This window comes from Corvus cornix, chromosome Z (assembly GCF_000738735.6).
Source record: "Corvus cornix cornix isolate S_Up_H32 chromosome Z, ASM73873v5, whole genome shotgun sequence".
NCBI classification, from domain to species: Eukaryota; Metazoa; Chordata; class Aves; order Passeriformes; family Corvidae; genus Corvus; species Corvus cornix.
This window is the reverse complement of record NC_046357.1, coordinates 41,815,062-41,828,195: the sequence shown is the minus strand read 5'-3', so window position 1 is coordinate 41,828,195 and position 13,134 is coordinate 41,815,062. Positions and strand designations below refer to the sequence as shown.

General features: G+C 38.1%; 1 protein-coding gene across 2 annotated transcripts in view; it reads right to left on the bottom strand.

Annotated features, from left to right (window-relative positions):
- Positions 1-4,688: 4,688 nt before the first annotated feature.
- SLC12A2 (solute carrier family 12 member 2) overlaps positions 4,689-13,134 on the bottom strand; it is a 55,116-nt gene continuing 46,670 nt past the window's right edge. For both annotated transcript variants that reach the window (XM_039566874.1, XM_039566875.1), the window contains 6 exons: positions 11,815-11,937; positions 11,541-11,652; positions 10,975-11,061; positions 9,258-9,393; positions 8,459-8,526; positions 4,689-7,716 (listed from right to left, as the gene is read on the bottom strand). In XM_039566874.1, coding sequence (XP_039422808.1) covers positions 7,581-7,716; positions 8,459-8,526; positions 9,258-9,393; positions 10,975-11,061; positions 11,541-11,652; positions 11,815-11,937 — 662 coding nt within the window. In that variant the 3' untranslated portion in view covers positions 4,689-7,580. The remainder of the gene's footprint in view (positions 7,717-8,458; positions 8,527-9,257; positions 9,394-10,974; positions 11,062-11,540; positions 11,653-11,814; positions 11,938-13,134) is intronic.

The window sequence follows — 13,134 nt, the reverse complement described above, 5'->3', positions numbered from 1 at the left end:
CCCAATAACTGTTTTCAAGTGGCTCACCTGGAGGACAAACAGCACAAAACTCCAGAACCTGACAGACAATGCGACCTGACCAGCCCCACTTTTATTACTCCCACCACAAAAACCTGAATTCTTAGGAGGAACCTTGTTATTCCTTCAAGCTCCACATACCATAGGCCAGTTTCAAAGGTCTGCGCATATATTGCAGTGAAGCCAGTGAAACTGCACATCTTTTCCTGCTTTTGTTTAGATTTGGGAAGTATCTTGCCTTGTGCTCAGGGACTGAAGGAACAAGCCATTGTAAGTATTTGATTTTTCTTTATCAGGAATCATTAATTATCCCACAACACAGGGATGTTTTAAAGTAGATTACAAAGAGTCATTTTAAAGTGTTATTTTAAATTAATTACTAAAAATTTAAAGTGTTTCCCCTTAAAGGGAAGAGAAAGTATTTCAGTATTAGCTGCAAAGCCCCGAAAACCGGATTTGAGCTGCATTCTACCACTAAGTTGTTTCCTGGCATAAAAGCTGCCACAGAATATGGTTAATTACTATCAGAACAAGGACAAAACTACCAACGCAGAGCTTGCTGCCCTTTATTTAGAGACTGACTACATGTAGTCAAAGCTACAGTAGGAGAAGATGGTTTTTATTACTGACCTTGTCTAATTCTGGGATAGTGAAAATGTCTTGACTGTGATGCATTTGGAGTGATGGCACATGGATACATTTTCAAAGACAAATTAATGCTGGAATGTTTTGTGTCCGGGGCAGAATGGGTTTTCTAGATGACTGAGGGTTTGAGGGTTGGCCAACAGGATGGAAAAAGTGAGATCTGTGTTCTGACTAGAGAGGAAATCATAACCTTGCACTTCCAAGTCTCAGCTGAGAATCAAGTCTCATTTTTCTAGATTCTTGCAAACATGGCAAGAACATGAAAGCTACCCCCAAGCCCTGCAGTACAATGAAAATAAAAAAATCATGAATAAAGAGTGCTCAGTAAGGTTTGTCATATATTTGCCAAAGGCTGAACTTTTCTCATAAATCCTGTCATGCCTGAATTACTGCTATTACTGCTTGAAGGGTACAGTGAGATTTTAATGAGAACAAAGACCCTTAGCAACGCTCCATAAAATGAAATCTGTGTGAGGTTAGCCAAAATCCCACGTGAAAGCCCACACTAGTGTGTGGTTAGCCTTGGTTTCACCTGTTAATTCTGCAAATAGCTGTCCTTGGTTGACTCTGCAGAGTGCTGTTTGCTCCTCTTAGCAGGCACTGTGCTTTCACCTGCCATGATGTCCAGGTGCTTAAACTGCAAGCTTAAATTTTGTGCTGATATTTTTGCACCTTATCGAATGGTTTTGATTCCACTTTTATTCAGCCCTGCTGTTCATCAGAGTTGCATTAAATTACCCTTAGGGTTTATAAAATACTCAGGCTAAGAGTGGATTATCTGGCACATTCTCTTGTACAGGTGTCCCACCCCTTGCTCAATGTGTTATTTTATTTAATACTACTCTCTATGTTTTTGTGTGTAATTGGTAACAGCAGTACAATGGAATAGTTCAAGAGTCCCTGTAATTTGCAAACGACCCAGCCAGGCAGCTTGGTTTGAAAAAATGAGTAACCTCACAGGGCTGGGAGTGAGGATATTTCAAGGCTAATCCCAGCTCTCTAATTTTCAGACAGAGCCTGTGGAAATCCTTTGCTTGTGACTGACTCCATATTACCATCTGTTTTGTAGAGACAAATTTAATTGCAGAGAGATGTTCCAAGATTTAGTAGCTGTAAAACTGTTCAACAGAGTGATAAAGTTATTTGCAAGGTAAATTAACTTGAAATTGTCCACACTATTCAGTTTCCTTCACTACTTTACACAGCCAGTACCTGAATACTTAGGGATGACACAAGGCTTTTTGGTTTTTGCCCACCTCCCACCTGCGTAGCTGAAATTGGCAGACACTTGTCTTGTTGTTACTTATGAAGCAAAAGTACCTTATTGGAATGGTACTGATCACTCTGAAACTAGACGGGATATGCCAGTGTGTTCTCTTTTCTGACATCTGTCTGCCTGCAGCGTTTCTCCTGCTAAGGTTAACACAGCTGGAAAGAGCCACTGAGACAAGCAAGCATCACCCAATGTGCTATGAAATGGTTACTCGGTGGTAAAAAGGCTGTTTGAACTCATCAGGCAGCATCTGCTTGGAGATTCCTGCATCCCTTTGGAGCAAAAACACAGTATATTCTCCCACAGGGCCTGGTGGAATTAATAATAAACTCTTCTCCAATCCAGTCACAATTATGAAAAAATATATGCAAAACAATGTTATTATGCTGATATTTTTTGTGCATTCAAAGTACTAAGTCGTTTAATCAATGAAAATAATGGAACAGTCCAGGAGTACATTTGACAGTGCAGCTTCAGGCATTCCATGAAATGTTGAAAGGCAGTGGTGCCACCTGGTGATACAATTTTAGCTGGAATTCCTAGAAAACTGTACAGGAATAGGATTTCCCTCACTAAAAATGATGCTCGTTAGCAGGAGTTTTATTATCGCTGTGGATGGGACTGAGGGGCTACGAAGGGGATGTACATGGAACTTCACGCTGGAGTTTGTTTGGGCTACAGCTCAGCAGGGTCAGTTTTCCCCAGATCCCAGGGAGCAGGACTGTGAGGTAAATCTCCCACAGCCAGGGGCTACTGCCATTAGATTACTGTGAACAGGGGTGAGAGGGCTGTGAAGGGCACAAGACAGGGTGCTTTACTCGTATTTTTATATCAGTATTAGCAAGGCAGAGCAGGCTGACATTTCCCTGCAGGCCTTTGCTGTTGCTCGCTGTAGACTGGCTCACTACTGAGAGATCTTTAGGGTAGGACGGGTTAAAAAGTTTAATTCAGCACAAGCTGACAGCTTAGATCCTGAGGAATTCCCTTTCCCTCCTCCCTGTTGTGTGGTGAGGTGCAGATAAAAACCTGTCTGTGCAGGCTGGGGGCAGGAGGGTGGCAGGAGGGCGGCAGAGGGCAGGGTGCAGACAGGGTTCCTGGAGATACAAAGCCAATGTTTTCTGGAAGAGACAGCAGGCAGATCAAGGGGGAGAGCGACAAAGAAGCTGTTCTCAGGTTCTTTTTCCTGCTCTCACTTCAGTAAGAACGGGGATGTAAGAACCCAGCATAGGCTCGCCTTGGTAAATTCTGCTCGTGCAGCTGTCAGCAAGCCCAGAGGATTCAGCCTGAAGGATGGAGCACAGCCTGTCAGCACCAGATGCACCTCTGGCCGTAGGAAACCTCTTCAAGAAAAGCATCTTCCTGCTTCCCTTTGGAGAATGTGCCTGCCACTGCTTCACCATTTACTCATTCCATGTTAACACTCAAAGCTGTGGACCAGCTTGCATCTCTCTGTCCTGAACGCAGGCAGTGGCCTCCATCAACCTAATCCAGCGCCTTAACCCTGGAAACATGTTTTGCACCAAGCTGCCAAAAGGCAGAATAGCAGGAAGGATTTGATGGTGCTCCGCTTGCTGCCTGGGTGGTCTCAGTGACCTGAAGCCTGGCTCCCACCCCAGCTGGGCACAAACCAGGTTTTAGGATTTACAGGACCCCACAAGAGGTTATGTGAGAAGTGTAATTAGACTGGTGAAGAACAAGCACAAAGGTGAGGGGTGTCCTGCTTCCCTCTTTTAAAACAAAATCACAGCAGTCACTCTCTGCAGCGTGAGCCTTCATTCTCTGTAAATTGGTGAAATTGACCTAGATCAAATCCCCCGTTTTTAGCTACAAACACATACTTGAAGTCACTAGTGTATGAATTCAGCTCAAGGTGATGTCATGGTTCAGATCCACTTCTTCACACTTCTCCAGCAAACAGGACTATCTAGAAAAAGCTGCTACAAACCTTCTCTGCCTCTCTACAGAATAAACCAGGGTAGAGCCAATGCCATGGGAGCTGGCAGTGTATTTTTAACAATCTTTCCCTTTCCAGTGGCCTCCAAACCTTACTCCTAAAGCCTTGATTTAAACACTACTAACAACAGATATGCAGAAGAGCTCTGAATGTAGCAGAGATTAAATACCACAACTGATGAGGTTAGTAAGTTTTACAGTCATTCTAAGTAAGGTTTTAATGACAGAACTCGCCCTTATTGTCATGCTTTTAAAGTTGTTTTCAGTATTTTTTAGTTGAGTGTACATTACTACAACTCAGTAAGGTCAAATACGTCTTGCTTACAAGCAACTTTGCAACAGTTTGGGAAGTTACTTTCCCAACATATTTCATGTTTTCACGTCCCTATTTTAATGGGAGAAAGAGGAGCTAAGACAGTCCTTCGTATTCAGGGGCAAAATGAATTGGAACAGATTTTCAGACACTACCATTGCAGCTGAGACCCACCATGGGCTGAGGATGGGTCTGTGCCGTCTGGCAAGTCATGGCAAATTTTACAAGCGTAAAGCACTGCTATTTTTACCCTACTAGAGGCAAAATTTCTCCCCAAGAAGCAACATGGTTTCGGTCACCAGACACATGAATGCCTTTCAGTTCCACTGGTCCTGCACAAATTCCACTACAAAGGTAATTATCAGATGGATGCAATAAGTATACTGATGTCAGGAACCAAATTCAGCATTAACATGCTGTTTTATGAACATTACTCCCTTCCCACCACCAAAAGAAAAAAAAAAAAGGCATTGTTAGACAAGAGAGTTGTATTGAATTCACTTCTTTTATTGCAGTGACATCCCCCTGATACAAAGTATTAACTGCAATAATTACGTTAAAACATTAGAAAAGCATTTGTGTGGGACAGTTACAGTACAGTGTCAAATCTTACATCTTCAAGTGGGCCACAACCCACTAACGCTCAAATCTTTTAAATTATTTTTAGTTATTTTTTTAAATATCTAATGTCAGAAAAAAAACATATAAAAAGAATGTATGTAAAAGGAAACCTAAATACAAGCGAACAAATAAATAATTTGATTTTCACCAGCTATTACTGTCTCTCTAAACCCACATGAAGGAACCTAATCTATAAGAAGTTATGAATTGCCATGTGTGTTTTAATTTTTCATGTCATTAATATGATTGGAACGTAAGTAAATTTGGCGTCAAAATCAAAGCAGGAGTTGGAGCGACCGCCACTGACTGACATCTGTTGCAGACAATTACCATTAACTGTTCAAATTTAAGTGAGCAAATAATCTTGGAACTTGCCCTCATGCCTAGCATTAGTGGACTCCTGAGAGTGCAGGTGAAAAGCATCCTACGGTATTTCACAGACATGACCTTAACTATCCCCATATGCATATTTAGATATACTTTATATAATTTTATACACATATATGCATGTATACACACACACTTCATTTGGTTTCTGTGTTGTGTTACAGATCACAAGCAATGGTTTCCTGAATGGGCAAATAAACCTTTTTAAATAAGTGTACCTGTGCATGTTTTTTGTTTTTTTTCTAAGATAGCAGCACTAAATCCATGCCATACTGTCCATCTGCTCAAAAGAATGTAACCCAAAAGAAGGAGAAACGTGGCAATGATTCCATATGCACAATGTGACAACCTTATCCCCTGCAAAACACTGTAAAACCTGTGATATTTATTTATGTTGGTAAGTTTGATCCACATCCCCTCACCTGGAAGGAAACAGCACTTTGACCCCACACTGTCTTGTCTTACAATGCTTTACCATAACAAGCTGGGTTCATGCTGGCATCAGTTATCTCACACTTAGCAGCAAGACATGCATGTTTGTTTTTCTTAAAAAGTGAAATGATTCCATAGTCTCAAATCCAATTGACAGAAACAGCAAAAAAAGGAAAAAAAAAAAAAAAAAAAAAGGGATTTTTCGCAGTTTACCAAGAACTTGACAACAGTGTACACTGCACAGTGTATTTTTTTCTTTAATCACAAGAAGTTGAAGCTCCACCTTGACACACAATGATTATACTTTGTCCTTCAAGAGGAACAGTTACATTTCAATTTGATCCTGTATTTAGCAAAACAAACAAAAAAAAAACCACCAACCAAACCCCAAAAAACCCCCAAACAAACCAAACAACAACAACAAAAAAAACCCCAAAAAACCTTTTCTGTGCATCCTTAAATGAAAAGTCACTCACCCACTGGTAAACTGATCCAGTAGCATGTCCAATATCAAAAGCTTGTGAAATGTTTTTAGGCAATCCTTTCTATCCAAAAAATATTAGGAATTTAAAAAACAGTTCACATTACTAACCTTTATACAAAGGCTCAAGTGAAATTTCTTTTGCAGGCGTTCAGAGTACTAAATTATGAAGTTTCCAAAATATACAGTGAAAGGGCACACAAGACTGGCAGTTTCTTTATTGAACATAGAAAATGTATAAAGTAGGATGTATGGAATAGATCAAAACTGCTAGACGATCAAACCTGAGTATTATTTAATAAGACTAAATTCATCTTCTGACAAGTGAATGAATTGACCTAAAAACATCTCCCCTAAGAACTTAGTGGTCCGTTTAACCATTTGTTGAAAAATGCGAGAGAACTGCAGCTTTTACATTTCATACTGGATAGCACAATTCCACATAGTGTTTACTGTTTTCTGTTAGATAGCATCACATTGCTTATATATTATCCCCATTCAAGCCTTAAGTCGAGTTTTGTTTCAGAAATAAGTTGAAAAGTGACACTAAAACGTAAGAGGCCAAGAACTAGGACAGGTCTTTTATTTTCTTCCCATCTGTATTAAGATGGAAAGCTTCAGACAGGAAGATGAGCTTGATTTCACAGCAGAGCTAAGCCTAAGAGAATACTACCCTCTGCCAAGGTAGATAAAATTCGCTGTCTCAGACTACTGCCAAAGTAGTACACATCATCAAATCAGAAAAAGAACTCTCTCTACAAGCAGAATTAGTTTTATTTTAACTGTGAAAAACCTTAGTGACAGTAACATCAGGGATGTGCTCTAGTTCAACTGACCTGCCCCAATTCTCACCTTTAAATCTAACAGATATAAAAATAAAAAAAAACAAACAGAAACAAAACCTTTCTGACGATAGAAAACATACAGTACTAAGAACTAATAGCTCAATGGAAGACTGAAAAGCAGCATTCATTTTTATTGTAATATGGAATAGACTAAAAACTAAAGGAAGTCTGATCTAAACTCTTAGTTGAAGGCAGATTTTGACATTCTATATAAATTTACAAAACAGGATGTATGGGTGAGATTTGGTTAATTTTAAAAGGCACCTCAAGGCTAAAAGGCTTTTATAAATCTATAATCCTTTCATTGATCAAAAATACAACATTTTATTGCTGCTATTCAAATAGCAAACAAAAAGCTTGTCTTGTTCTTCAGTCTAACAAGGAATCCTCCCCCATTAAGCAAGATTAAATTACAGAAAATATAGAATAAAACTGAAGATGTCACAACTTTAGAAATACAGTGACTTTCCTTGTGTGCTTTCAAGTCAGTGAAATAGTGAAAGAAGAGTCACTTTTTGCCTTTGTGATGTTAATGAACTATAGACCACACCAGTCACTCTCCCCTGGGCACTGCAGTACCATTTCATCACAGCTGTGCCATGCTCAGTGCTCTTAGGAATAGAAGGTGAGAACACTCTGATGATTCCCACGAACCAGAAGAATGGGTGGCAGATCTTTAGAGAGGACTTCCAGCCAGGCCATGTACAGAGCGCTCGACACTGCCCCTTTCCTCGCCACTGGCAAGCTCCTGCAAGCAACAAGGGAAACAACATTCACTGATCAGAAAAACCTGGCCAGGTACAAGTCAGATCATAAAAAGTATGACAGATGATTCTGGAAAGATCTAAATATTAAGTCAAATTTCCTAACCTTTCTAATTTACTTCTTCCTCCCCCTCAGAATTCATGAGTTGAGAGTTTGTATCTTAAAACATCACAGGCCTTTACACCTATTTCCCCTCCCTTTTGGCCTGTCACCACCATTTAATATTCATGCATCTTCATGCAGAATCCTCCTCAGCTGAGAACAGCCTCTTGAAAGACTTTCCAAGATTTTAAAATACAATCTGCCTGCTGCTTGTTCACATCAAAAGCAATTAAAAAAAAAGAAAAAAAGTGAGCAAGGTAACAACTTCACTTTATCTAGAGAGATCTCCTAGAAAAGGAAATCAAAGGAAGGACTTCAGGAAGAGGGGAATAACTGCACAGGAGTAGAAAGAATGTGAGAATCCTGAACTGCACCACAAATGTGGAGGTGATCAACTAAAGCAGCACAGTCAAAAGCACAACACTAATAACGACATTTTTTGTTCAGCAGGATAGTAGCTTCATACTTCTAACAAATAAATACTGTCAGCACTGAAATCTTGAGTATTTCTACAGTTCAGTGCCAAGGCAAAGGCTTGTTCCTGATCTGTATTTAGATTTGTGTTTCAAATTACAGCTCCATACCAATTTGGGTAACACCACAAATCCAAATAATTCACTTACATGACAATTATGTTAGCTGTACTTGAATGTTCTTTCAGCAACTCGTTTAGCCTAATCTGTCGGTAAGTCTGTAAATAAAAGGAAACTTGTTAGGAACAGCTTTTATGTAAAAACTACAGGAAGTTTGTTAAAAAATTAAAAAAAAAAAAAAAAACAAGTATGACCAACTGGAATGAGTAATTAATAAAAAGCAGGTACTTCCACCTCAGTGTGGAAACTCATTCTTCATTACCAAAAAACCTATGGTTGTAAGGTTGGGAAGAAAGAAAGCAGCAAGCTTAAAACTCAAGTAAGGCAAGTGCTACCCTGTTACAGGATGCCATTTATTTTCTCCTCCAGAGAAACACCTGAGAAGAAATACTTCTCATGTCTCTCTGGTGCACAATAGCCCAGGAAAGATGTCAAACCTTCAACTGTTCCTTTGCACCACAAAGTGTTGTTTGGTTTTGGTGGTGTTTTTTAAAAACAATGAAACAAACACCATTAGCTTGGTCAAAAAACCAAAAAAAACCAACAAAAAAAGAGAGAGTCACAAATACCTGGATACAGACTAAATTATTCTAAACTAACTGCTAAAATACTGTAGGAAAGCAGTCTGGCCTCTGCTCATACCCAAATGCAGAACCTTTTTTGCTTTTGTGAACCATCTAAATGGTTTTGGATGCTGCTTTTTATCTGCTATTCACAAAAACTGCTATGGAATAGAGAGAAAAACAAGAATTAACTCACTGATATCACAACCACAAATGTAGTAGAGAGAAGGAAGTTTTAACTGACTTAACACTAAAGAAAACAGAACCTTTGTTTTGTAAAGCTCAAGCTCATTATCTGTTATCCTCCATGGTTCATCCTCCTTCATTTTATCTGCAACCTCCTGTTCTTTATCATCCTCATGAAGTCGGAAGGGCTCTATCATTTCCTCAAAAGCTGCAATACTGGAGGATTAAGTAAACAAGCATTAGAGCAGATATGAGTCTCGATGTCAAAAATTATTTTCACAGTATGAGAAATTAGGTTTTATTGCTATGTAAAAATAAACTGAAGGGTTTTTTTCCCTGCCTGTTGCACTTAGAATGTCAAATCAGCTCTTTGCATATACACTGTGATTCAGCAAACAATTCACCACACAACTGAAGTTCAACTCAGTTCAACAATTTCCTTCTAATTTTAAAAGCTGTACAGTACTACCCTTAAAAAATGGGATAGTAACTAGGAGCAGCTTATTCAGAACTAACTTTGAAAGAAGGGCAGTTTACATGTTACACTAAAAAGCAGCTATCAAGTCTCATGCTATTGCTTTTAGGATTCTGGCTTTGATCTTTTTATTTTGCTTCTTTTATCTCTTTCCAGTACAGGCCAGGAGCCACATTCAAATGAAAAAAACCACAGAGATCTAACTTAGTCTTCCTGTTGCGCTTGCAAGAATATCAATACTTTGAATTTACCAGAACTTTAGAGCAAGAACTTCAGAATAAAACCTTCTGAAGATCAAGGAGGATTAATTTCTACTACAAAGAACAACTCTCATCACCCTACTTTTCCACCTACATTTCCTCCAGGAAATACCCACATTACGAACAAAACATCTTTGCATCTACCCTTGGTGGACTTTTACTGTACAATGAGTTCACTGTAATCAAAAGAAAGAAAACAAATGTGATCTGTGGCTGAGCAAAAAGGAGACCTATTAATAATATTACATTATTATACAGCACACCAAATATTAAAAATTAATCTTCCTCCACTTGGTTTTCAGCTACTGTTACCTAATACCTAAACAGTATTTAGAAATATTTTAAGGAAAACTATTTAAAAGGGTATAAAAGAACTCATAGTAACGTTTAGGATTTAGGCAAGTTCTAAAGTAACATTTCTCAATTTCCACAGCACATCAAGACTTTCATATAAATGCACAACCATATAAAAGGTATTTTTACAACTTCAGCATACTCAAGAAGGCCTGAGGGGAAAGGGAGATAATGGGAAAGGAGGGTATTTTTAGGTCATACATATTCTGTTATAAATTTGTGCTGAAAGCCATCTAAGATTAATGCTTTTTTGGACTTGGAAGTAAGAAATATCATCTGTATGATAATTCCTGTGTACATTAACTGTCAAAGCAATTTAAAAAAGGAAAAAATAAAGAAAGAAACCCAGATCAGGCTATTTCAAGACCAAGCTTTGTTACACTAAACTAAGACTCTAAACGAGACTTAAACCATTAAAGTTTTGGTGAGCGCTCTTTTTAAAGAGGACTCCTCCAGAAAACGTGGGGTTTTTTTAACCTTAGTTCTTCTGAATTTAGTACTACAGTGTAAGAACCAGAGATTCAAAAAAATACAGATTTCTATATTCTTGGACATGGGAGTTATTAATCAGTTTCCTGCATTTTTGTGAAATGCTGGATGTCACAAGAACTTTTGTACCATAACCTATGTAGGAAAGAGTGAGGTGTTCTCAATACAAGACAGACATCACAAATTAAACAAACAAACAAGACATGTTTTGACACTTACTTTTCTTTCTTTGGCTTAGTATTAATATCCCCAAGAACCATAATATCTGAGAAGTCTATCCGGAATTTGCTGAGCAAAGTAGCCATCCTGCATCAGAAAAACAAGCCTTTATACATGATCATAGCCTTAATTCTTTCACAGGTTAAACAGATAGATGTCTGGTAATAAAATCCACTGGTTTAAGACACAGAAAAAGGCATCTTGAATGTAACAAGGGAGAAAAATCAAACTGACTTGGCAAATGACTATAAATCAACAACATGCTTTGGAAAAAAACCCAGAACAGTTTTACAGCTTTAAAATAAGAGGTCTCCCTTGAAGATAATCTCAGGAAGTATTTGAAAACACAAGTATTAATGTCAGATAATAGTGCATAAAAATTAGTTTGAGGTAACTCATCCAAAAACAACTCTGGGGGAAACAAAACCTTTTTTGCAGAAAGGCAATAGAATATGATTACACCTCAAGCAAAGTACAGCTGAAATAAGGCAAGCAGAAAGAGAAAATAATTCAACGTGTAACATGCTGTATTAGCAATTGAAATGGAACTTCTAAGGCAAACTTACGCTCTTCTGTCATGATCAATCCTGTTTATTTTTCCGCCAATGAACACCCTGATCTTGCAGTCCTTCCACTTCTTCTTGGTTGTAATAAGGTATGGAATCAACAGTGTCAGACCTGTGTTTAGAACAGAATTTCACAAAGATTAAGAAAGTGGGACTTTGTTAAATAGTACAGATTTTATACAGACTGACAGATGTCTATTAATAATTAATCCAAAATTACTCCAGTAAGTTTTTAATCAACATTTAAAGCTTTTTAAAGTATAAAGCACATTACCTCCATCATCAAAGAGCCACCAGACATCAATATTGCTCTTGCCTTGTTTCTTCTGGAACTGAGAACTGGCATCAAGAAGTCTTTGGTCAGCCAAGTTTAAAGGAGAGGACAAGCTCTTTGAATCTGGAAAAAACAGACGGTGAAATTTTGGTTTTGGAGCGTTTTAAGTTTTGCTCAACTGCTTTGAAAATCACAAAAGGCAACTCTTAATATTTTGCGATATACCTACTTTTAAACTAAAAATTTTCCTTTACGCCCCACAACCCAACTCCAAATTTTGATTGACTGGATATAAACTAACTGGCTCTATTTAGGGAGTCTGGAGACTCATAATTTCAGCAGCTGAAGTCACTTAGCAGGCATCTGAGAAATAAAGGATGTGTGAGGTCTTTACACAGGCATTTGCCTGGACAATTTAATTAATTCTGCTCCAGAGCTTTAGGCCACGCACTCCACCTCTTGCAAATGACAGAGTTCCCCTAAAAATATGTAGAAAACTAATTTTACAAGAAAATACCATGTCCTAGGCAATTCTCATGTGGTGAAATTAAAAGCTACTTATGCATATTGGGCCCCGACTTTTGCAAAAAGTAGTTTTGCATAACAAAGTTATTTGATTTACTGAGAACAAGACAATAATAGCATTTTCAGTTAGCATAGTATAGATAATTTTTTCTCAACTGTTGGAAAAAACCCCTAACCTCTTTCTCTTAATTAAAACCTCAGTCTGAGCCAGGAGTCTGACATTCGTCTCCATCCTTATTTTATTAGGAATTTTTTAAATTTAGAGCACATCTGTGATTGATTTACATTAATATACTACTTTATTGCATACTGGGACTTCTTCCAAACTGCCATCTTGTGCTTCAAGATGTAATCTCACTTTCCATTATGAAAACACAAAAGCTTCTAGCTGCTGAAGTTACGAAGAAAATGTCAAAACAGTTCAGAAGAACTGTAGTTAAGGCAAAAATACCTGATTAATGCAGAACAAGTCTGAAATAAACCAGGAAGTGAAAACTGCTCAGTTAATTTCTGAAAATGCTGATTTGAATGACTACTTTGCATTATTTCACATGTTCACCTCACTGAGTAGCTGTACTACACCTTAATTTTCAGGATATTGAAGTATTCCAAATAACAGAGCACAAACCATGGTTTTAGAAGATAAAACTGAGAGCACTTCCACTACACTATCAGATGGTTTTTCCTGAACCAAGCAAGGACCCGGACAGACACCTGAGACACAGAATTAAGAAAGCAGAAAGCTCCTGAACACATTTCAAATGTTGCTTTAAGAGAAAAGCTTTTTAAAATTTG